The sequence below is a fragment of the Branchiostoma belcheri genome, unplaced genomic scaffold, assembly GCF_001625305.1.
Source record: "Branchiostoma belcheri isolate BF01 breed outbred unplaced genomic scaffold, Haploidv18h27 scaffold107, whole genome shotgun sequence".
Lineage (NCBI taxonomy): Eukaryota > Metazoa > Chordata > Leptocardii > Amphioxiformes > Branchiostomatidae > Branchiostoma > Branchiostoma belcheri.
In genome coordinates this window covers 295,534-320,689 of record NW_017802458.1, presented here as the reverse complement: position 1 = coordinate 320,689, position 25,156 = coordinate 295,534, and the positions used below count along the sequence as shown (strand labels likewise).

Sequence of the window (25,156 nt, the reverse complement as noted above, 5' to 3'; positions counted from 1 at the left end):
CAGTTAGTGACCTGAAAAACCTTGGTCCACTATTCAGGACAGTAACACATAACTGTGAGGAGCTATAATATCTTTAAGACAGCCTTCTAATGCTTGACCTGCTTAAGTCTGAGAGACCGCGTCTTGGCACATTTCTTACCAAATAAGACGGACTCCAAGGACTAACTTCAGGGACACTTGACTTCGGGTTTTAAGTTTTCTCACAAGGCACGTTTTCTGACACGTGGAAAAAATTTAGCCATTTTTTTTCAAATATTGTCATTTTTTGTTTGCAAACAAAAGTTTGAAACATCTAAGTACCCATTCTACTGAGATATTTTTAAAAGGATGTACAAAAATTTGAAAGGAATATTAAACTTATAATTTTTTTTAAAAATAGATAATTTCAGCAATATTATATGTTCTTACTAGTAAATGTTCTTACTAAATGTTCTTACTAAATGTTCTTACTAAATGTTCTTACTAAATGTTCTTACTAAATGTTCTTACTAAATGTTCTTACTAAATGTTCTTACTAAATGTTCTTACTAAATGTTCTTACTAAATGTTCTTACTAAATGCCAATTCAAAAATCGAGGGTAGATTTTTTCAAATATTCTCAGGTTTTGTTTGCAAACAAAGTTCTACTCATTCTACCTTGATATTTTTGAAAGGATGAACATTGGAAGGAATATTAAACATCATATTCAAAAATAGATTATTTCGTCAATATTATGTTCATACTAAATGCCATATATTTTAGCTGCAGTCAACAGGTCAAATATAAAATCATAAACCTTCAACTTCAACCAAGACATTTAGTATCAAACAATAATCTTGACCCCCCACCCAAGTGGCAATAAATATTGTCCTTCTGGTTTCAGCCAGTTCAAACCAGTTGACACTAGTTCATGCGAGAGTCTGCTAATGTCCAAGAAGCACTCTTTGCTAGACAGATGACTTCAAGTTCAACCAAGACATTTAGTATCAAACAATAGTCTTAACCCCCAGCTCAAGTGCCAATAAATTTATGTCCTTCTGGTTCCAGCCAGTTCAGACCAGTTGACACTAGTTCATGCGAGAGTCTGCTAATGTCCAAGAAGCACTCTTGGCTAGACAGATGACTTCAAGTTCAACCAAGACATGTACATTTAGTATCAAACAATAATCTTGACCCCCAGTTTCAGTGGAAATAAATATTGTCCTTCTGGTTCCAGCCAGTTCAGACCAGTTGATGCCAGTACATGCATGTGAGAGTCTGCGAATTTCCAAGAAGCACTGACTTGCGCTAGACAGATGACTGAGTGTGCTACCTACGTAGTGTCTCAACCTTTTCTTGGTAGGACAGGAAAAAAGGCCGACTTTGAAATTGAAGAGACTACGTTAGTTTGTATTGGCTCGGGTGCGGAAGTCTGGACTTCCCTTCTAGTTAAAAGCACTCTGTCTGTGTCATAAGAGAAGTTGTTGTTTTTATAATGGGCAATAAGACTGCATGTGACTGTGAGGGTATGCACTTATGTGACAGGCCTCGAAATCAACTTTTCTTCCAGTATTGTCCCGGCACTGTCCCAAAAATAAATTTCAGTTGTCCCGAAGTGAGGATGAACTGTCCCAATCTGTTTTGGGGGGGAAGTTAAAGAATTTGTATGACTTAACTTGGAGGCAACTTTTTTAATAATAATTGTTCACTCCCAGGTGCACTATAATTGCAGAGTAGACAGGAAAGTTGGGGGGACTTTTCCGGATCAAAAAGCCGGGACGTGTGCCTGATTAACAAAAGAATGGCTGACATTCTGATGTTGAATATTTTTCTATTGTCCCAAAAATGTCCCAAAGTGTCTTTTTACTAGTAGTTGTTCCAGCCTAAATTCTAGTGGTCAGTGGACCACCTTTAATTTCAAGCCCTAAGTGAGACTCAGAGATGGTCACAAGGTGATGTCATCATCATACACTGATGTAAGGGACTATTAAAAAGAAATTAACTCACCAGAAATTTTCGACTGAATCGCTCAGTCTTCATCAGCTTTATGACTTAAAAAGTCATGTGTCCACAGCACTTAAAGCTGAAAGAAGACTGAACAATTCAGTCGAAAAGTTCTGGTGAGTTTTTGAGTTTTGAGTTGGAGAACAGTCTAATTTTCTTCAATTGAACTTTCATGCTAGTATTAGACATTTTTCAGAAGGAGCAGGTTGGCAGAACATACTGCGCCTGTGCGAAACCCTGATTATTGACGGTTTTCGGTGGATTTTTGATCGACGTTGTACCAGAATTTTGCCTGTTGCAGAGGACATCTTTTCCGACACAACATTTGGAAACTACATGTACAAACGGGATGTTAACCCTATATGACTATATGTGCGAATACGACCTTCTGAGACGTTTTACCGAATGCTGTGCACAATACATTACAGTCAGTGTCGTTCTGTGCAGGTGAAGTACGTTCTGCCGACATGAGAAGGCCTTGATAATACTGTAATGAATCCTGGTAGATTTATGCCTAGGAAAACAATGTTGTGTTTCCTGTTTCAGTCCTGAAAAAATTAGAGTCGGTGGCTAGGAATTATCTTTTTTTTCTTCCTTTAAATTTTTTATTTTACCTTGGCTAGTGATCCAACTCATCATACAATACAGTTTAACAAAGTAAAACATGCAAATGAGGACACTCAGTATGTTTTTAATATGATGACAATGTTGGAAAACCGATTGTACAGTGTTTCATCTCTCAGGTGTCAGATCACAGAGCTAGAAAAGGTTGATCAGCTCAAAAAAAAGTATGTATTTGCTGGAATTCACAACAAAAAAAGACTAGGGTCGGCAGGTATTTCTTCGGGAAACAGGAAACAATTTTTTTTTAGGCCTTATGCAAGTTGACGTTAAAGTCTGTGTGATGTCATAACCTGTACTTTGATGATCACTACTTGCTGATTTTGGAATGGGGTTTGCCAATGAATACACTTTCCACAGAGTTGACGCCAGTACATCTACGTCACTGGCGACCACAGAAATGTTGTTTCTACTCAATAGCTTTAAAGCACTGCGTCAGAGGAAGGAAACGATTTTGTAACAAAGTGCTTTCGTGGAAATGAGTCTGACATAATGTCTAGAAGGTGTGCTTTTTCAGACAAGGTGTTGTTTGTAATATTAAGAATATATGAACTGAAGGACCTGAATGAATAACATAGTAACGAACTGAACATGCTAGCGCTGCTCATTCAACCTTTTGCAGTGACTGGACAGTGTGACTGTGAATGAATAGAAGATTACAGTAATGTGCAAAGGAAGCCTTACATGTAGTTGACCATCATCTTCTATATGGTAAGTAGTATTTTGTTTTTGCAGCTTTTTCCTTTTTAAATTTTTTGCTAGGTGTCCATTTTTTTATTGTATGCGGTGCACAAGCTTTTCAGGGGGGGGGGCTTTTTTAAAATTTATAATATTCTCAAACACTACCTTCAGTAAACCATCATTTTTGTATTTATAGTAAGGCTGAAGGGAGGCATGTGTGCATGGCTTGGGTTGGGAGTGGAAAAAAATTGGGTGTCTTTACTGACTTAAGGGTGCCTACCAAAAAAGGAGCCCAGCGTCCGATTTCTTATTATTTTCAGTACAGGGAGTTCAAAAGACACCCTGGACACCCCCCAGCTAGCTAAAATCCTGTTGCATAAATAATTATATCTGAGATATAGAAATCATACTTAGATTTTGTTATCTTCCTTTTCTTTCTTTTTTCTTTGAAGTTCCTTCAACAGCAGGAAACTTGCATTGGAGGAACATGAAATATGTCATTTGTGTTATACATTGCTAACGTTCTTTGACAGTTGACAGTGAGCATGACCTTAGAGTACCTAACAGGTACGCAGAATGACCGGCAATAACCTTTTGTATTTGTGTTTAAATGGTGCGTTAAGCTGTGAACTGCTTTCTGGGAAAAGCTGCTTACAAGTGCTTTTCAGCATAACTTGCATAATATGTTTGCCTTGGTGAAAGGTGTCACTTTCATAGACCACTGAAAAAATACAAACAATCCAGTACGTTATGTGTAACATATGCATAGACCAACCAATGTTGGTATGCCAAGCATTTTAACAATATTTCATAGGCCAACTTGTGATATTTTCCTTCGGGGATGCTGCAATTTGTTTAAAGGCCACAGCAAGTAATTTTATGGATGACATCAGCGCACGCATTAATTTTCGCCTGATTTTGGGGAAAAAAAACAAGAAATTTTGTTGCCCTCTGACAGTGGTCAACATACCGAAAATGGGCAAAGATGTCTGTTGCCATGCCGGAAGGTGGATGGCAGATAAATATGAAGACAGGAGACAAGAAAATACTCTGATTCAATGTCTTGTTTTTTTACTTTGATGCATTGATATGTGATGCTGGCTGTGTATATATGTACATTTGTATATGTGATGTTTCTACTAAATCAAAACCATTTGTACAATGATTGAGTCAACATTTGAGAATGTAGGAACCTTGTTTTTTCGGCCCGCCTTGTTTTTTTTTGCCTGCTCGCATTAGATTTGGAGTCTGCGGAGGATGTCATCCATAAAATTTACTTGCTGTGGCCTAACTTTCATGATCAGCCACTGGCCCAAACGCTGGCGCCACACCCGTCACTAACATGTATGTCAGACAGTTTGCTGACATCATGATTTTTTTCTCCATATGAATCCCAAATATTTTGTAAGGCCACAGCATGTAAATTTTATGGATGACATCCTCCACAGACTCCAAATCTAATGCGAGCGGGTGAAAAAAAAAACGATGGGCCAAAAAAAACAAGGTTTCTACATTTTGACTCAATCATTGTAGAAATGGTTTTGATTCAGTGGGAACATCACATATACACAGCCAGCATCACATATCACAGCATCAAACTATAGCTAAAAAACAAGACATTGAATCAGAGTCTTTTCTTGTCGCCTGTCTTCATATTTATCTGCCATCCACCTTCCGGCATGGCAACAGACTTTTTTGCCCATTTTTGGCATTTTGACCACTGTCAGAAGGCAACAAAATTTCTTGTGTTTTTTTTTTCAAAATCAGGTGAAAATTAATGCACATGCTGATGTCATCCATAAAAATTACTTGCTGTGGCCTGAAGAAAGCTCCTGCTGTCCAAATGCCTTTTAGCTTCTGACAACACCGTTTCATAACACGACTTGTTTTTGAAGACTTTTAAACGTATTCCTTGGAATGAACTTATGTAACCCCAAAGACATTTGAGCAGACTAACATGAGGTAACCTGGACAAATGTTACGTGGCTTAGACACGCAACCTTGCCATGAAATACTTGTTTACGCGGCAGACATGTTTGCCTGGACATGCTGTGCGATGTTGACCCAAATACCTTCGGAGAAAGCCCTCGCGGCCTTGTTGTCACGTTCCTCGAACGTGTGCTTCGCTGTCTTCCCATTCGCTGCCTTCTTGACAGCTGGCATGGGCAGCATAGTTCAGTGATACCGCTGTCTCTGAGCTGTGCAGCGCTGTTCAGTTTTTCCACTGTTACTGTACCGATCAACACATATGGACGATCACTTCAGAATTGTCGTTCCTAGTTGTTTCATTCAGCCCAGAGAGCAGCCATGTTTTGCCTTGGTAAGTTGATGTCTTTATTGAGTGTGTAAAACTAAATTTTGGTTGTCTTGTATTTTTCAGAACTTCAGCCAAGAAGACAAGTTGGACAACAGTTTTGGAAGACTCCCTTATAGAGGTTTTAGTCTAGTGAAGTCAGTAACAATTCTTTTCAACAATGTGTTAGTAACATATATTACCTTATTAAGTGTATATAATTGCTACGTATACATGTATATACGTTGTTTATTTGTTTGTTTTGTATTACCGGTAAAAAGAAACCATCTTTTATTAGGTGTATTCCCACCAGTTTTGTACATGCGACTTTTCTCAGTAATTTTTTGTCAGTAATTTGTGACTGAAAGTTTTATTGTGGACCTTGTTCATTTTTTGTACATGAGACTTTTGTCAATAACTTTTTGTCAGTAATTTATGACTGACAGTTTATTGTGGAACTTGTTCATTTTTTTTGTACGACTTTTGCCAGTAATTTTTTGTCAGTAATTTGTGACTGGAAGTTTTATTGTGGAATTTCTTCATTTTTTTGTACATGTGACTTTTGTCAGTAATTTTTGTCAGTGACTGAAAGTTTTATTGTGGAACTGTTAATTTTTTGTACATGTGACTTTTGTCAGTAACTGAAAGTTTTATTGTGGGACTAATGTTAATTTTTAAAGATTTCTTCTGTCACTGTTTAACTTTCTTGTACTAAAATCAAATTTTGCTTCTCTTTTTGTCACAAAATTCTAGCCTTTGCTCAAATACAAGGTCCAGCCATGCAGACCATGCGGCCGAGCTCCCATCTGTTTGTCAACCCTGAACTGACCACTTCGTCAAGTTCGTACTGTACGATAACGTCCAGTATGGACAGCAGTACTCGGTCCGAATCCTTCCCGGGGGCCGTCCAACCGCAGAGGGTCAGTCCTGAAGAGTCCATCTGTAACACGTTTTGGCGACCGCGGCTCACGTTCCACTCGTTCCAACACGGGCGCTCGCTGGTGGACTTCGGATCGCTCTGGCCGGACGGCGATCACTTGCGGATACTGGTGGGAGAAATCCACACCAACACGTCCCTACAGGGCGCTGTCCTGTATCTGTGTAAGCTGGTCCTACGCTGTGGGCCTGTGAGAGTGTTGAAGGCTCTGGTAGAGCAAAAAATCATTGGTAAATATATATCTTTCTTGTACCTTTGGTAGAAAGGGTGGTGTAACACTGTGGGCCTGTCCAAGTGTTGAAAAATCTGGTAGAACAAAAAATCATTGGTATTAATGTATTATATGATAGCTTTAGTAGAAAAAGTCTATATTGTTGTACAATCATTTTTATTTGACCTTGGAACGGCATTTGGACGTGGTGTTGGATTACGTCAGACTCTATGATTTGATGAGTTGGTTTTGTTACGTGAAGAAGGTCATGACCTCCGGATGGAGTATTGTGGGCAGTTGGTTTTTCATGTTCGCAGGTAAAACACACGGTTCCCTTTGTTTAATAGGAATGTAAGTTTATATGCCATCTGCGGGCATGCCTGTGATGATGTGCACATTTTAATTTTTACCGTAGCTGTTTTCATGGTCGATGTAATATTTCAAAAGCACCCCTACATTTATCAGGCTTTTTGGACTGGCCGCATTTAAACCATTGTTTTGAATAGCAGGGGGGAGATAATCCTTCAGGTAGATGTGCGGTTGGCCCTAAGAAAGGCTTAGACAAGGAAATGCAGAAAATCCCACAAGACAAACACCAACAAACAACTTGTAGAAAGACCGACATTTGCTTCAGAGCAAATGTAGAATATTTCACTCCAATTCTCCCTGCCAAAACAAAAATAGAAGATTCTAAATAAATCTGCAAAAATAACTATAACCCAGACAGATTCATCTGTATGGAAATAAGTGTTTGTCTCCAAAAGGCAGGGTTTGTAGCCACTTGATCAGCTGTAATAGAATGAGAGACAGTCAATATTTGTGTGACCCGACTGTAGAGGAGACACGTCTTGCTTCAGTAGTTCAGGAGATCTCTAGAGGGTGTTAGCTTATCTCACCTTGTCATGACGTAGATTTGGAAACTTGAGACACCATCTCATTGTACTGTCCTACATGTATGACTTACCTGCTTACAAAAACCGGCTCTTCCAAAAGTTTTCTGGGTGACAGTGATGCAAAAATTTTTTCAACCCTCAACACAACATTTCACCTTAATATTCACTTGAATCCAGGCCATTAGGTACCCTTACTGGGTAATGAGGCCGTCTTCGTGGTGTAGACAGTTTCGGCATTCAGTAGGAGAAGGCGTATCCATATCTACATGTATCAGGGTGGTCCTTCCACTCTATAGCCAACTTGGTCTTGAATACATTTACTGAGCTGCTGTTTCTATTGGCCATATTTGTAGTTCCTCCCATTTTTCAGTACTAGAAACAGATTGACTACAATTGACTGTAAAAAAATGGAATTGCACAGAGAGAATAAAGAAAATGTTGTTTCTGCTCCAGATCTTGAAATACTGCAATTGTGCACCTTTAGGGCACCCGAAATTGGACCTGTGCACCCAAATATTTTTGTAGGTATTTTTGTACATATCAAATGTATAATATTATACAGGATATTCTTGGGATCCGAGTGTCAAAAAAATAATAAAATCTTTGTTGAAGTACTTGTTTAAGATTTTGAAGTAAACTCCCATTTCAGATGGTTCAAGGTCAGAAGAGGAGCAGTAAGATTTGTAATTAGGTTTAGTTTTATATGATGCACCCTAAAACTTTTGTGTGCACCTAATTTTTCAGGTTGCGTGTATCAGTAAAATCTGTGTCCATAATATCACCAGGGTCCATAATATCGCCACCTTGAGAAATAGTGTGCTTAAACATATTTTTACTGCAACATACTTTTGGTATGCACTCCTTCACACATCAAATGTACATACCTAGGGTATGTTGCAGTAAAAATATCTTTATTATAAGCACACTGTTTCTCAAGGTGGCGATATTATGGACCCTGGTGATATTATGGACAAAGATGTTACACCTATTGTGCACCTATTCCCAAAAATTAATTTCGAGCCCTGTGTACATTGTTATAACTTTGCCATGGTGTTGCAGGTCCAGATCAGAGATTTGAACCGCTGGGAGGGACCATGATGCACCTGGCCTGCGTGGCACAGAATCCCGAAGCTGTCAGCTACCTGACCTCTGTAGGGGTCAACCTCAAGGCACAGGACAGGAATGGTGAGTAAGAAATACCAATTTTCTTAAAATGTATCAATAACTTTTCAGTGTATGTATGTTCCCATCTGGATATCTTTTTTGTTGTCAAAATGCCTCAAGGTTTATTCAAAACTTCTGAAGATTTTCCACAAAATCTTAATAAGATGTTTCAGCTAAATCTCCAGTATCCAGAAAGGCAGACCACATATTTCTGTTTGCTTTGATGATGCTTTTTAGTGTTGTTTACTTACACTTATTTAACACTGCAGGGCTCAAAATACTGGGTGTATGTGCACCTTATTTTTATTTAGAGCTGTGCATCCAATTTTTTTGTGCACCCAAATATTTTCGTAGGTTTACATATTATGTAAAGGTGTTAAATGTATAGTTACTGTATACAGCATATTAATATTCTTAACATCAGGATGTGTCAGAAAAATAATAAAATCCTTGCTGTATTGCTTTTCTTAACAAAATGCATTTAGTTTTTGCTGACATTCTACTTATTTTATTTTATATGGTGCACCCAAAAAATTTTTTGTGCGTACCCAATTTTTTAGGTTGGGTGCACCAGTGCACCAAAAATGAATTTCGAGCCACTGTACTGTATTACACTTTATATCATACCCGGGCCGCGATAACGTTCAATAATGGGTTCCGGACCGGTCCGTACTTCCATGGCTTCCATAGAACGATTCGAACATGTTTTGCCCTATTATGACCGTGTGCGCCACTTGCAAAAATTCAAATAAAGAATTTGTACGTTGGAACTGATTTTGTCGCATTTTCGGGTTTAAGGACATCAACCTTTGGATCATTTTGCATTGAAAGGTGTGTTTTCTTGGGTGGGTATGACATAAATAAAATACAACACGGTATATTCGGCATCACCCTCGGTCCCGGCCCTCCCGTGAGTCGGATCACGGTACCTCGGGCGATACGGAATACCCCGTGTTGTATTCAATATGTATGTATGGCCTTCATGTGTATTGTACTTACAGTATACACTGTACCTTTCAGGTCGAACAGCGGACCAGGTGTGTTACTGTCCCAGGACACGAAAGATCCTTCAGCCCTTCAAGTCTGCCATGCAGGCCGTCGCACAGCCCTCCCCCAGGAAGAAGTCCGTGGCCTACGTCAGCGTGCAGCAGAAACAAGACATCTTCTCCCTCGCTGAGGAGGGGCACTATGATGAACTGCAGATTAAACTTCAGGTGATCTGGAAAACTTTGATTTATATGTGTTTTATGCATGATTAGGCCATACCAATTTGATTTGTTGGTTCTCGGATTTGACTGCTTCATTTTCTAATTTGCAAAAAAACAAAAACAATTCTGATCAGGCTATATGAATCAACTCCAAAATGCTCATATTTTGGCCCCTACAGTTGAAGGAAGTTGCGCTGGTTGTTATGGTTGTTATAGTTTTTTCCAGTATCAAGTTGTAGAAATGACTTTGTACAGTAAATTTTCATTCTGTAAAATTAGTTATGATTTGTCATTCTGTTAATCATACATGTATACCTCTGTGAAGACTGCAATCTCTTATATGTGTAAAATTGTTGTTATCATATGAATCATGCAAAATTGGAATAAGTGATTCATACGTCTTGTAAGTTGAGTTTTGAGAGAGTTTTGGTCCAGTCAGGATCTGTCCATGGTGCTGAACCATAGTCCATTATGTATTTATGTTACCGAAGGAAAACATGATGTTTTTGCTCTGTTTCCTCTTCTTCTTCCTCTTCTCCAAATCAATAAGGTCAATGACCTAAACCAGATGTCTGTCACCATGGTAACTAGTGTTAGGTTTCATCATGTTGCAATTTTATAGGAGTAGGGATTTATACTCCTGTACTGTCTGGCCAATGTATATGAATCTGTTTAAGTAAGAATTAACAGAGCAGACCCAATGCGGAGGTAAATATTATGCACTTGCTACAAACTTTCTAGTTTGTAGTTTGTTTGCATTATGATTGCTGAGAATGTTTTGTTTTGCAGACAATGGAGTTTGAAGTAAACAATGAGAAAAGTGCAGAGGGAGACTTACTTATCCACATAGCAGCTGCAGGGGGTAAGCAATTATCCATGACATCATCTTCCATATTTGGGCATTACCTTTGACAACTTATCTTGAAATTTCATCTGTGTTGGTAGAAGTCATTATGAAACAAGTTTAAGCTATAATTTCCAACACAAAAAATTGGACTTACCCAAATATTCCACTGTACAACTCCAGTCTTTGTCAAGGAATGAGCAATTCACCGCTTTCATGACGTCACGCAGATAACACACGTGACTCCGTGAGCAGTGGATCATAGGTTGCAGAAAGTCTGTGGTGCCCCCCGTCTCTGTTGAGGGATGGTTGTAATGCCCTGATGTAGATGGCCTCTTTAATCCCTCGTGCAAAAAAGTCCGCTTCTGTGTCCAAGATTCTTACTTTATCTAATGGGACTGAATGTCCAGGTGATTCTATATGTTTATGTTGTGAGACCTCCGAGTTAGTCAAGCCAGGTTGTTTGTGTTCTAGGAACCCTTGACGACATATTCTTCCATATTTGGACGTTACCCTTGACATGTTCTAACTGAATTGACTTCCATATTTGGACGTTACCCTTGACATGTTCTAACTGAATTGACTTCCATATTTGGCCATATAGGGGTTGATCAGCTGGACCTGTTGATGACCTTGGTGTGTATTCAGGGTGCCGACGTCAACGCCTACAATGGCAAAGGTCAAACCCCTCTCTGTATCGCTGCCGACTTGGGCCACGCCATCACAGTGGAGGTAGGTATTTTTTCTGCCTGGAATCCTACAATGTATGTTTTGTAGGTGTAACAGGCCAGATTGTACCCCAAGCCAAAGTGTACCTTGAAAATCCAAATCCGTAACTGACAGTTCTGAATAGAACACTCGGGTTCCAAGTTCTACATGTTCCAACAGCAGAAGGCATTGGAAGATTCCATTGCTGCATGGGGGTATAGACTATTGGAACACTTAATATTTGGGACAGGGTTGATTTAGGAACAGGTCCATTTTTGATATGGGGGATGTGGTGAAGCCATCTGCTGCGTTTGCTTCTGAGCAAATGTCGGCCTTTCTAGTTTGTCCAGAAAACCTTTCAGACTCTAGGTCTCTCTTTTGCCCAATTTAAAAGGAATCAATATGTGTAAAGTTCTTTTTTATCCAACTTATCCGACTATTATTTTCCTTCATTCTGTATTTCTTTGACAATGTATTTTCTGTCCAGGTGTTGATCTGTATTCTGGGAGCTGATCCTAACAAGTGTGACTTGGTTCGGGGATGGACACCTCTACACTATGCTGCCTCTCACAACTACATGGACATTGTCAGGTAACTTTGTCATCAGTACTTTAAGGCTTCATATTTTAGTTTTTTTACATCTGCAACAAAACTGCAACAGAATGCTCCTTCGATCAACATCACGTGTGATACTACATTACCTGCGACAACAAATAAATTCAATTGTACATGTTACTGCAAAATGAGGAGCAAGATAGGAGATTTTTTTCCTTTTTGCTAACCAATGTAGTGATCATTATTTATTTCTTGTTTAATTTGTGGTGTCAGTTAGAACTTGTGATAACAAGTAAAATTCTTACTCAATTTGTTAGTTACACCAGCATTTTTCAGCTCAATTGTTGTTTCATAATGTTTACCATAGCAGGCAGAAAACAATTTGTTTTTGCTCTGTTTCTTCTTCCTCTTCTTCTCCAAACAAATAAGGTCAATGACCTGAACCAGACGTCTGTGACCATAGTAACTAGTGTTGGGATACATCTTGTTGCAATTTTATAGCAGGAGGGATTTAGACTCCTGTCACCATATATGAATGTGTTTGAGTAAGAATTAATAGAGCAGACCATATGCAAAGGTAAACATTATGCATTTGCTTTAGAAGTGCTACATTTCTAGTTTGATAAATTTTTAGACCACGGTATGAGGGGGTCTGATATGATGACGTAAAAGTTTGTGTTTCATCTTCTGTCTTGCTGTTGCCTACAACAGTTGTCTGTTGAAGCGAGGAGCAGATGTGAACTTGGAGAGCTATAACGGACTCCGACCAGATGACGTGGCCAAGAGATACGAGGCAGCAGACTGTACAGAGATCATTGGGTCAAAGAGAACAGAGAGATGTCGGTACTATCGGCACCTGGTGCAAGAGGTAACCAAAGTACATGGGTTCTAATCCATGAAGAGATAGTCTGTAGAGTGATTATCAAGTATATGCTTCAGTTATTCTTTTTTGTTATTATTCAGAGATAATTCAAGATTATATTATCATATCAACCTTTCAAACTGTGTATAAAGATGTTGTATAAAGTAGAAGAATATTGCCAGATATGAAGGCATTAACATATTTAGTTATGGTTAAAGTTAGCCTCCCAATTTTTGAAAGTCATTCTTTCTCATTACTGTAATCAACTTAATGTTCATGGTAGCAAAATTTCACGGTCTGAGAAAAATGGAGGTGTTCACAGAACTATATATTCACGATTGTGACAGGTGCAGGAAAAAGAAAGTCGGCAAATTATTTGTTAATGGTAATGATAAGTTCATTGCACAGAAGTGACCATATAAATCGTGTACATAAAAGTACCAGCAAAAAATCAGGAATATGGAGTGTATGAAAATTGGTAACTTCTCAAGCTTTTTGGCTGCAGTATCCACACATTTGTACCACATGTAGCTGATTTTTAGGTTTAACAGAGTTTTGTAGGTTTCACAATGTTTTCTGCAATTCTACATACTTCTCTTCGTTTTTATGAGAACTGGTAGTTTCTTAAGCTTTTAGTCAACAATTTTTATGTCACTGTAAAATTCTACCAGATTTTCTATGTACGTTTTTTAACAGAGTTTTGTAGGTTTCACAATGTTTTCTACAATTCTGCAAACTTTCAGGGCCAGCTGCTGGGAAAGGAGCTTACCCGGAGAGATCTGTTTGTAACAGACATGACGGGGTCGACACTGCTGATGGTCGGGGCTGAGAACAACCGCGTAGAGAACATGCTGGTCCTGCTGGGCATGGAGGACTGTCCTATAGACGCACAGCACGAAAGGGTAAGGGATGGTTCACTAACTATCATGGAGGACTGTCCCATAGATGCACAGCACGAACGGGTAAGGGATGGTTCACTGTCAGGAAGTGAGCCGATGAGAGAAAAATACATGGACAATATGTTCTGTTTTCCTGTCCTTGGTGCTGATTGGACAATCTGTACTTGGGGGAGGTTTCCATGTCCTTGGTGCTGATTGGAAAATCTGTACTTGGTACTGATTGTACAATCTGTACTTGGTGCTGATTGGACAATCTGTACTTGGGGGAGGTTTCCATGTCCTTGGTGCTGATTGGACAATCTGTACTTGGTGCTGATTGGACAATCTGTACTTGGTGCTGATTGGACAATCTGTACTTGGGGGAGGTTTCCATGTCCTTGGTGCTGATTGGAAAATCTGTACTTGGTACTGATTGTACAATCTGTACTTGGTGCTGATTGGACAATCTGTACTTGGTGCTGATTGGACAATCTGTACTTGGGGGATGGTTTTCCTGTCCTTGGTGCTGCTTGGGCAATCTGTTCTTGGAGGGAAGGTGTCCCTGTCCTTGGTGCTGATTGGACAATCAGAAGTTGGTGCTGATTGGACAATCAGTGCTTGGTGCTGATTGGACAATCTGTACTTGGTGCTGATTGGACAATCAGTACTTTGGGGAAGGTTTCTCTGTCCTTGGTGCTGATTGGACAATCTGTACTTGGGGGAAGTTTCTGTTTACTTTCCTGATTGGACAGTCTGTACTTGGGGGAATTTTCCCTGTCCTTGGTGCTGATTGGACAATCTGTTCTTAGGCAAAAGCCTTACCTGTCCTTGGTGCTGATTGGACAATCTGTTCTTAGGCAGAAGCCTTACCTGTCCTTGGTGCTGATTGGACAATCTGTTCTTAGGCAAAAGTTTTCCCTGTACTTTGTGGTGATTTAACAATCTGTTCTTGGGAGGGATTTTTCCCTGTCCTTGGTGCTGATTGGCCCTAAGAAAAGGAGATTCTGTTTGGCCCCACTAAAATCTAGTTGACTTGTCATTTAGACTAGTTATTCACTTAACCTTTAGACTACAATTTCAGGGTAATCCAAAAGACTAGATTATGCATTAAATTCTTATATCAGTAGGTATGTAGATGCTATCTCAAATAAGAAATGCTGGATGAAGATTCTTAATGAAGGCTTAAAAGACAAAACTGAGGAATTTTTTTTTACTTTCAGAGTGGCTGCACAGCATTAGCTATAGCAGCACGAGAGGGCCATGCAGAGGCTGTGAGGACCCTGTTGGAGTAAGTTATGTAGTGTTATAGAAATACATGTACACTTTATGTACACAGCATTTAAATGAGCTATAAATGCATACACATACAACAAACAAGCTTTACAGTTCTTTTTTGGCAACGCCTCATGGGTGAGCCTTATGGTACTGTATTGTGTGCAGTTTGCAAGAATTCTAGGAATTGTACAGGGCACAAGGAGGCTTTCCAAAATCATGAAATCATGGCAGTGCCATGCAAACAATAACCCTAACAACAACCACCGTCGCCATGGCAATGTATGTTTTCATTGTCAGTCTTGTTGTACTTATTTGAACTTTGTTCAAACCTAAAGAAAATTCAATTCTCTAACATAATCATGTGTTTCTTACATTGTTAGAAGTCCAGTTACAAAGTGAATAAAACAAATGTTGTTTTGGATTGTGTTTCAGACACGGAGCGAACCCCAGCATCCCAGATGTGGAAGGCCTGTTACCCCTGCACCATGCCTGTAGGAACAGGTGCTTCATTGTGGTGGAGATCATATCACACTACAGGCAGGGACTCACGGTGAGGGAACAGCTCAAATCATGGAAATCACAGCACTCATCATCTATTTGCTAACATGACACTTTGTCATAAATTCTGTTGAAAAGTTTAGTTGTAAACTTCAGTGTTCATATTAACAGCTTTTTGATGTATAATTGAATATTTGATGAAGTGATAGAAGTATCTTCATAAAATATTCTGTATTTGGGGGAAGGTTTCCCTGTCCTTAGTTCTGATTGGACAATCTGTACTTGGGGATTGCTTCTTGGTGCTGATTGGACAGTCTGTACTTGGAGGGAGGGTTTCCCTGTCCTTGGTGCTGATTGGACAATCAGTACTAGGGAATGTTTCCCTGTCCTTGGTGCTGATTGGACAATCTGTACTGGGGAAGGTTTCCCTGTCCTTAGTGCTGATTGGGCAATCTGTAATAGGGAATGTTTCCCTGTCCTTGGTGCTGATTGGACAATCTGTACTGGGGAAGGTTTCCCTGTCCTTAGTGCTGATTGGACAATCTGTACTTGGGGGAAAGTTTCCCTGTCCTTGGTGCTGATTGGACAATCTGCACATGGGGGAAGGTTTCCTTGCTAGGTATGTGTGTTTATGGAGAAAGCTGTAATGCTGTTACAGTATTAAATGTACTTTCATGTTGTAGGGTTTGGAGCAAGCATTGAAGTTAGCCACAACCCCAGAGATTCAGTCAACTGTAAGGTATGCCATTGACAGGTGGGTTTCTAAAGATTCTTCAACTATATCCATGTCTATGGTTATAATTCAGCTTAACCAGCAAGATTTGCACATGAAAAACAGATACTTACTATAACACTCTTTCAACATAAGCAATTTAGTAGATGTATGAGTGACAAAACTGTATAATGTCAATGAAAGTCACCCAGAAACTTACAAGAAAACAGCATCTGAATAGAGTTTTAAAAATGTATAGATTTGCTTGAGGAACTGTTCTCTAAGCACGTCGGCAGAACATACTGCACCTGCGCAGAACCCTGATTTTTCACTGTTTTCGTTGCATTTTTGGTCAACGTTGCATTAGAATTTTGCCTGTTGCAGACGATACCTTTTCCAACATAACATGTGGAAACTACAGACGAGATGTTTTCCTTATATGCGCGAATACGATCTTATATAAGACGTTCTGCCTAAGTGCTATGTACAATACATTATGAGTTTCGCAGAGGTGCAGTGCGTTCTGCCGACGTGCTGCATATCTATAGTGATACAGATGAATGACATTGTCTTACTGGTTATTGCCCCCCCCCCCCCAGGCGACAGTCAGAGTTAATCACCCCCCTGCTGTTTGAATGTGCCATCAATGGAGACGCAGACAGACTGTTCTGTACACTAGAGTCTGGGGATGAGGTCAACCAGACAGTAAGTAACACTTGTTATAATGCACTATTGTAGATAAATATAATCAAACTTGTCCATTAGTAAGACACTGATTGGACAATCTGTACTTGTCCTCGTTGCTGATTGGACAGTTGAACTTGGGTAAGGTTTCCCTGTTCTTGGTGCTGATTGCACAATATGTACTTGGTGCTGATTGGACACTCTGTACTTAGGGGAAGGTTTCCCTGTCCTTGGTGCTGATTGGACAATCTGTACTTAGGGGGAGGGTTTCCCTGTCCTTGGTGCTGATTGGACAATCTGTACTTGGTGCTCATTGGACAATCTGTTCTTGGAGAGAAGGTTTCCCTGTCCTTCATGCTGATTGGACAATCTGTACTTGGAGGGAAGGTTTCTTTGTCCTTGGTGCTCATTCACTACAACAGAATGAAATTTGTCTGACTGGAACTGCAAAAGTCAAATGGACTTTTATTTCACACTTGCTATTTTCACTACCAGTACATAACCCAAAATAAAAACATGGCCATGAAAAACTGCTTTTTGTAAGAAACTTAGTGGTCATAACTTTGACACCATTTTCCAGACTGGTGCAGGGGACTGGCCCATGTACCTGGCAGCTGAGAATGGCCACTTGGATGTGATGAAGATCCTATATGAGGTATGCAACATACTTCCAGTGACTTTGGTTTTGCCAGTAACTTTGGCAATGCTGTCGAGATAAAGCTTTTTCTACTGTCAGGCCACACCAACTTAATTTTATGGATGACAAAAAAAATCACATGTGGCCAGGCTCTAGGCCTGGGTATACCATGGTAGTTAGCGACAATCCAGAGCTGGTGGTAACTCTGGAGGATGGCACCAAAGCTCCACAACTCAAGAGATCAGTACATACATACAGTGCCGATTCATACATTCCGCAAAAAGCCAGCATGTGCCGGCTTGTCGTATATGTCGCTAAGTACTGCTGCAAATTCACAATACCGGCTTTGTATTCCTGTGGTTTAGAAGCATTTTTATTTTTGGCCAGATTTTTTTTTCGCCCGCGTGCACTAGTTTGGGGGTCTTCAGAGGATGTCATCCATAAAATTAAGTCGGTGTGGCCTAAGTGCAAATTGAACAAAGTACATGTAGTTGTAGTTAGTTGATTTAAGACTTTACAACCTGTTTTTTTTCCTTTACAGAGGGATGGAGATATCTCCAGACTGCACAAAGCCAGTAAGAACACAGTCCTACATGTAGCCTGCATCAGGGGGCACCTGCACGTGGCCAAGTATGTGCTGCAGTTCTGCAGAAAAACACCAGGTGGCAGTCCTGCACTGCTGGATGTCAATGCTGTCAATGCTGCTGGGCTCACAGCACTGCAACTTGCAGCTGAGAAAGGTACACAATAGTAGTGCCTTTTTAACCTTCAAGTTAAAACCAAGAAAACTACAGTTTAATTTTCTATAAGCTGTTATTCCTTATTAGGCCACAGCAAGTAAATTTAATGGATGACATCCTCCGCAGACTCCAAATCTAATGCGATAGAGCCCCCCAAAAAACCTACATTTTCATATTTTGTCAGAGGGCAACAAAATTTCTTGTTATTTTTCCCAAAATCAGGCGAAAATCAATGCGCACGCTGATGTCATCCATAAAAATTACTTGCTGTGGCCTAACGTGTGCATTACGACCTCACTAGTATTACTACCCAGTTTTTAATCATTGATATATTTGTAGATAATGTATTATATTTCTTGACATTGTATTGTACAGTATTTGATGTTTAATGTGTAATATTTGAAGTTTATTGTATAATATTTCATGTTAGTGATGTTCAATATTGTATATATCAGTTTTGCATTCTTTATAATAATTATAATCTGTATTTGCATTGTACATGTAGTGTTGGAAGGACAACTTGTAAAGGTGTCAATGCACCAGTTTTGTCCTCCCTTTCGAAAAAATAAACAAATAAACGTGATTTTCCCGTTGTTGCTAGGTTACAGCCGGATTGTGCGCCTGCTGTTGCAGAACGGTGCGACCACCGCGCTGCTGGACTCGTACGGCGAGCTGTTCTCCTGCCCGCAGTACCAGGGCGTACAGATGCTCATCGAAACACACCGCAAACAGCACTTAGACAGGTGGGCACAAAACACCCCTATTTTGTGAAAATGGTTTGGTCTAAATGTTAAGAGTTATTATATTGTAATGATTGTATCAAACAAGTCTAGATTCATACAGTCATACATGTTATTAATGATCTTTCACAGCTTCACAGTATTAGTAGAAGTATGATGTATGTAATGTTACATTCAAAAGGGTTACTCTCCTAAATTTTAACTGTGTTACTATGATACTACATGTAGGTTTGTAGGTGATTGTAGGTTTGAATAGCATGTCGGCAGAACGTATTGTGCCTGCGCAAAACCCAGATTTTTCACGGTTTTCGTTAGATTTTGCATCAGAATTTTGCCTGTTGCAGACAATATCTTTTCCAGAACAACATTTAGAAACTATACAGATGGGATCTTAACCTTATATGCGCAAATATGACCTTATATGAGACGTTCTTCCAAAGTGCTATGCATAATACAGATTACAGATTTTGCACAGGTGCAGTACGTTCTGCTGATGTGCTGGTTTGAATTTGACTGTTATAAGATTTGTAGTTGAACTTTTAGGTCTTGAGATGCTTGGAATGCCTTGACTAGTCTTCCATTGGCTATACCCTCTAAGACTCAACATTCCTGTAGTATGCAATTTTAGCAACCTACCTTAACTTTTAATTTACAAATGTAGATAATCTGCTTGATAATAATATTTTACGTCTAATATTTTCAGTGTGTGTAAAAGTAACTACTTGTATATACAAAATTAATGTAATATTCTAAACATCTTACACATAGTTTAGAATTTTTTTAGGATGCTAGTATTTTACTTTTATCTGACAATATTTTCTTCTTTTCTGTTATATAGCTGTACAGAGTGTAGTCTTTTTTAGCTGGACAGGCGCTTTTGTAGTAACACATACTTCTCTCTCTCTGCATGCCCTGCCCAACAGTTGCCTTACTTTGCTGACAGGTAGAAATTTTCTGTAGTTATGTGGAGTGTCGTGCTTGTGTTGGTGAAGTTAAACAATAGTTTGAACATATAAAAACACACTATCTGTATGTTATGTGTTTTTAAGTAGGTATTTGTGACCAAGAGTCATCTGATTTTTGCTCTAAGATTAATAAGAATTTCAATTTTTCTGTCAAAAGCATGTGAGAAGAACATTTCTTATGAGTGTTTTTTTATCAAAATCATCATGTTAATTTGGCATTTCATTACTGTGGTAGTCTAAAAGCCTAATGGCTAACACAAATGCATAGAACTTCTCTTAGACCCTATTTGACCTTGAACTTAAACCAACTCTATTTTGTGTGCTCTTTACATCCAAATCTTAATGAGTTAATTTTATTACAAACTTTTTATGCAATGTAGTACATAGTCCTGTGTACCAGTTCACTGGACCGGTTCCGGACTTGCAAAAATGTTTAGGTTCAAGTCCAAACAAAACTAAAAGTCAAGAACCGATTCTGGACTTATTACAAAAAAAAAAGTGTCACATACCCCTTTTCTTTCCAAACCACCTAAAACGTTCCATAGTTTGCAAAATGAACAAAAATGAAGAAAATTTAAATATTGCCATCGGGCATCGTCAAGTGTCGGCCTCCATGTTATGTGGCCACAGTTTTGCCCAGACAACATTGCAAGGTTGCCAACATGCAATTTTGTATAATTGCCAATTGGGTTTAGGTTCGGACTTACAAGTCCGTAACTGAACCTAAACCTCTGGACTTGAATCCGGACCTGAACCTAAATGTGTGTACATGTTTGTACAGCTTTTTAGTACTGTTGTTCCAATGTTTAAAAAAAATGTACATTACAGTACTGAAAACACCTGTGAGAAATTATGAAACTACATGTATGTGTAAGTAACCGCCCCCCTCCCCCATCACATGACCTCTACCCAGGATCCTTGAGTGTTTGGAGCATCGAGACCTTTTGGAAGACGCCGGTAAACTCTTCAGTATGCCCGAGAAACACACCCATGCCTCGGGCCTGGTCTTCCTTGAAACTGTCTTCCAAGACTTTTGGAGGAAGTTGCAAAGGTAGCAAGTAAACCATGGGACCTGCATGCTGTGTGCTTGTCTAAGTAGTACATGTAGTTGATATAGTTTTAGGGGTGCCAGAGTATACAGTGCAATTTTACGAAATACAGTGTAAATTTACTAGTATACAGTGCAATCATATTAGACTAAGTATACAGTGCAATAATTTATTTTACTTAGAGTGTACAGTGCAATTTTACTAGTATACAGTGCAATTTTACTAGTATACACTGTATACTAAATACGATTGCACTGTATTCTGTAAAATTGCACTGTATTCCGTAAAATTGCACAGTGACTGTATTCCGTAAAATTGCACTGTATTCTGTAACATTGCACTGTATAATCTGGCACCCCTGAGTTTGGTTATAGCCAGTAGTCGCGCATTGTTAGCCATACATTTTGTCTGTAGCCCTCTACTGCATTAAGACTGTTACAGTATTATCTTATGTAAGTGGAATATTATAATTTTTTTTCATAACTACCTAATTACACATGTAGCAAATATGTTACCATGTTGTCAGTACAATACATACATGTTTACTAACATTTATGATCTACTAACAACATTAAGAAATTTAGAATATAATGTAGCAGTTGCAGCATTTTAATGCCAATTGCTTTGTCAATGTAGCTGTGGTGTTAGAAGCATGACATACTAACACTATGCTATTGTTTACTAATTTGCTTTATTTTGCTTGCAGTTGACACTAACCCAGTAATACATTTTGTAGTCCCATCATAACAGTAGTACCATGACAACATTTTGGGGCCAAGCAGTACTTTTTTTAGAAAAAACCTCACTGAATTCTTCAGTGATTTGACAAAAAGTTCAGATTTTCAAGCCTTGGAATAGATTAGTTTAAAAACTGTCACAAAACTTCTGATCTAATTTTTGTATCCAACAAGATTTAGTGTTGTTCAATGTAGAAAAAGGAAAGCAGGTGTCTTGAATGATTTGTTTTCTGAACTCATGAAATCTTTCAAAGCTATCTTGAACTCTATTCATATAACGCCTAACAATCCATTATGAAGCAAGTTTAAACTATAATTTCCAACACAACAAATATGGACTCATCCAAATTTTCGACTGTACAACTCCAGTCTTTGTCAAGGAATGAGCAATCCACCACTTCTGTGTCACACAGATAACACACGTGACTCCGTGAGCAGTGGATCATAGGTTGCAGAAAGTCTGTGGCGCCCCCCGTCTCTGTTGAGGGATGGTTGTAATGCCCTGATGTAGATGGCCTATTTAATCCCTCGTGCAAAGAATCCATGCAAAGAATGCCTAACAATCCATTGTATTAATTTGGCCTTCCTTTAGGATTATGGACACCTTGAGGAACAAGAAGGGTCTCCCGCAGCTCAAGACGATCTGGCAGCCTCCGTTTGACCACAACATGCGTTCCCAGGACGGAGACACGCCCCTCATGGTGGCTTGTTCCCAGGGTAACCTGGAGGTAGTGAAGTTTCTGTTGGAGTCAGCTGTGTATGAGGACAGTGGTCTGTCAGATATGGACAGGTTAGTGGCTTGAAGATATTTCAGTACATTCCGCACAGTGTCTAAAGATAATATCCAGTTAGTGCTGTGTACCGGTTCACTGGACCGGTTCTGGACTTGTAAAAATGTTTAGGTTCAACTCGAAAAATATCTAAAAGTCCAGAACCGATTCTGGACTTATTACAAAACCAAACTATGTCACATACCCCATTTCTGTCCAAACCACCTAAAACCTTCCATAGATTGCAAAATCTGTGCTACAAAATGAAGAAAACATTGCCATCGGGCATTGTCAAGTGTCGGCCTCCATGTTATGTGGCCAAAGTTTTGCCCAAACAACAAAGGTAGCCAACATGCAGTTTTGTATATGCCATGGGTTTAGGTCCGGACTTACAAGTCTGGAACTGAACCTAAACCTCTGGACCTGAACCTAAATGTGGGTTAGGTACACAGCACTATATCCAGTACTGTACTTTCTCTAATAACTGGTTAGGGCATAAGTGCAAAGAGACCATCAGACATAACAGTAATTTCTCTGTTACCATACATCTGCAATAATAACCATGTATCCCCGTTTATCCCATCATGATGCAATCATGATGAGTTATGCAAATATTTCATCATCTCTGCAATGGAATAAATGTATTAAAATGGTTTTGTATTTTTAAGTTGACAGGATGTTTTTGTTGTGTTGCAGTAGTCTGTTTGAAGATGACCTGTCAGATGCAGACTCAGGCACGTGTGTGGAGGACTCCACACCTGTGGGAGCTTCCGCTTCTACTGTTACAGGTACGGACAAAACAGTATTTTATTAACGTTCATATTGGTAATTTCTGTGTCTGTTTTGCCCTGAACATCCGTGAAACTCACAACCAAATGAGGATGATGTTTTGTAACATCAATGGACTAGACCCCCCGCCAAAAAGGTTGTATGAAAATATGCAATGCAAAATGGCTTTAACTTACAAGCAACAATCATAGTAGTTTCTGTGACAGCCAATCAGCACCAAGGACAGAGGAAGCCTTTGACAATAACATATTGCCCAATCAGCACCAAGGACAGGGGCGGCTTTTGCTAAGAACAGATTGTCCAATCACCACCAAGGACAGGGAAACCTTCCTCCAAGTACAAATTGTCCAATCAGCACCAAGGACAGGGAAACCTTCCTTCAGGTACAGTTGTCCAATCAGCACCAAGGACAGGGAAACCTTCTGTCCAAGTACAGATTGCCCAATCAGCACCAAGGACAGGGAACCCTTTTGTCCTAGTACAGATTGTCCAATCACCACCAAGGACAGGGAACCCTTTTGTCCTAGTACAGATTGTCCAATCACCACCAAGGACAGGGAACCCTTTTGTCCTTGTACAGATTGTCCAATCACCACCAAGGACAGCAATGCTTGGAGCTGATTTGGGCAAATCAAAAAATAAGATAGAAAACTGTTTATCTCAAACCAATCAAAAAATTTGTAATATGATAACAGTGTAGTTGAAATACCAAGGAGGTTTAATTCATTGATTGAATCTAAACCTCCTTTGTACAAGACAGTACAGTCACTAGAGATTATCATATAAAATAGTTTGTGCCTAGCTACTGTTTAAACGGCTTAGCGTAAACAAGGTTGTAAATGAGCATGAAAGTTCATCTGAGTTGGTAAATTACATTTTGAAAAACTTAAACTGTTCTCCAACTCAAAATTTGACTCACCAGAAATTTTCGACTGAATCACTCAGTCTTCCTCAGCTATCTGACCCAAATGCTGTGGACACGTGATTTTCCCCACATGTGACGTCAGCAAAGGGTCAAATACAGAGGCCATATACATCAGGGCATTGCTCAACCAGGACGGGGGGCGATATCGACTTCAGACAACCTTTGACCTTTTGCTGACGTAACACATGGGAAAAATCACGTGTCTACAGCATTTGGGTCAGATAGTTGAGGAAGACTGAGTGATTCAGTCGAAAATTTCTGGTGAGTCAAATTTTTAGTTGGAGAACAGTTTAAGATTTTCATAAGGTTGTAAATGATTTTTGAATGTTATTTCCAGCCTCAGACACCACAGCTGTGAAGGAACGTTACAGCAGTCCACAGTTCCACCACACTGGAGAGAAGGAACTTCCCCAGCTCCCGTTTGCAGCTGAAAGCTCCCCCTCCCATGGTTAGTTCATGTGCCTTGTGTAGTAGCATATAGGTTTATCATGCATTAAGTCCATTGCATTTACTATTTCACCTTTAGCTTTGCACTAAGTTGTGATGCATGTAGGTGTATGTCACTAATAGCCCTGTACATTCCACCTGTTATTTTATTATTTTCTTAATCATCTTTTATTATTAGTTTGTTCTGTTTCTTTTGTTATTATGATTGTACCTAAGTTAGTTTATACAAAGGCCCATAAGTACACTTAGTATTTTTTATTCCACTTTTATTTTCTATGGGTACTTTGTATTTTCTATGGGTACTTTGTATTTTCTATGGGTTACTTTTATTTTCTATGGGTACTTGTTTTTTCTGTGTGTACTTTTATTT

At 39.3% G+C, this 25,156-nt stretch overlaps 1 protein-coding gene across 1 annotated transcript in view; it reads left to right on the top strand.

Moving 5' to 3' along the window:
• The first annotated feature begins 5,240 nt into the window (after nt 1-5,240).
• The window catches only part of LOC109479888 (serine/threonine-protein phosphatase 6 regulatory ankyrin repeat subunit B-like), a 27,875-nt gene continuing 7,959 nt past the window's right edge, over nt 5,241-25,156 (top strand). The window contains exons 1-20 of the mRNA XM_019781940.1: nt 5,241-5,585; nt 6,312-6,725; nt 8,659-8,784; nt 9,784-9,977; nt 10,761-10,833; nt 11,420-11,547; nt 12,011-12,114; nt 12,790-12,946; nt 13,684-13,842; nt 15,039-15,106; nt 15,526-15,643; nt 16,275-16,345; nt 16,903-17,008; nt 17,568-17,642; nt 18,166-18,364; nt 18,966-19,107; nt 20,983-21,120; nt 22,448-22,645; nt 23,322-23,413; nt 24,677-24,787. Of these exons, the coding sequence (XP_019637499.1) occupies nt 5,573-5,585; nt 6,312-6,725; nt 8,659-8,784; nt 9,784-9,977; nt 10,761-10,833; nt 11,420-11,547; nt 12,011-12,114; nt 12,790-12,946; nt 13,684-13,842; nt 15,039-15,106; nt 15,526-15,643; nt 16,275-16,345; nt 16,903-17,008; nt 17,568-17,642; nt 18,166-18,364; nt 18,966-19,107; nt 20,983-21,120; nt 22,448-22,645; nt 23,322-23,413; nt 24,677-24,787 (2,686 nt within the window). The 5' untranslated portion in view covers nt 5,241-5,572. The remainder of the gene's footprint in view (nt 5,586-6,311; nt 6,726-8,658; nt 8,785-9,783; nt 9,978-10,760; nt 10,834-11,419; nt 11,548-12,010; nt 12,115-12,789; nt 12,947-13,683; nt 13,843-15,038; nt 15,107-15,525; nt 15,644-16,274; nt 16,346-16,902; nt 17,009-17,567; nt 17,643-18,165; nt 18,365-18,965; nt 19,108-20,982; nt 21,121-22,447; nt 22,646-23,321; nt 23,414-24,676; nt 24,788-25,156) is intronic.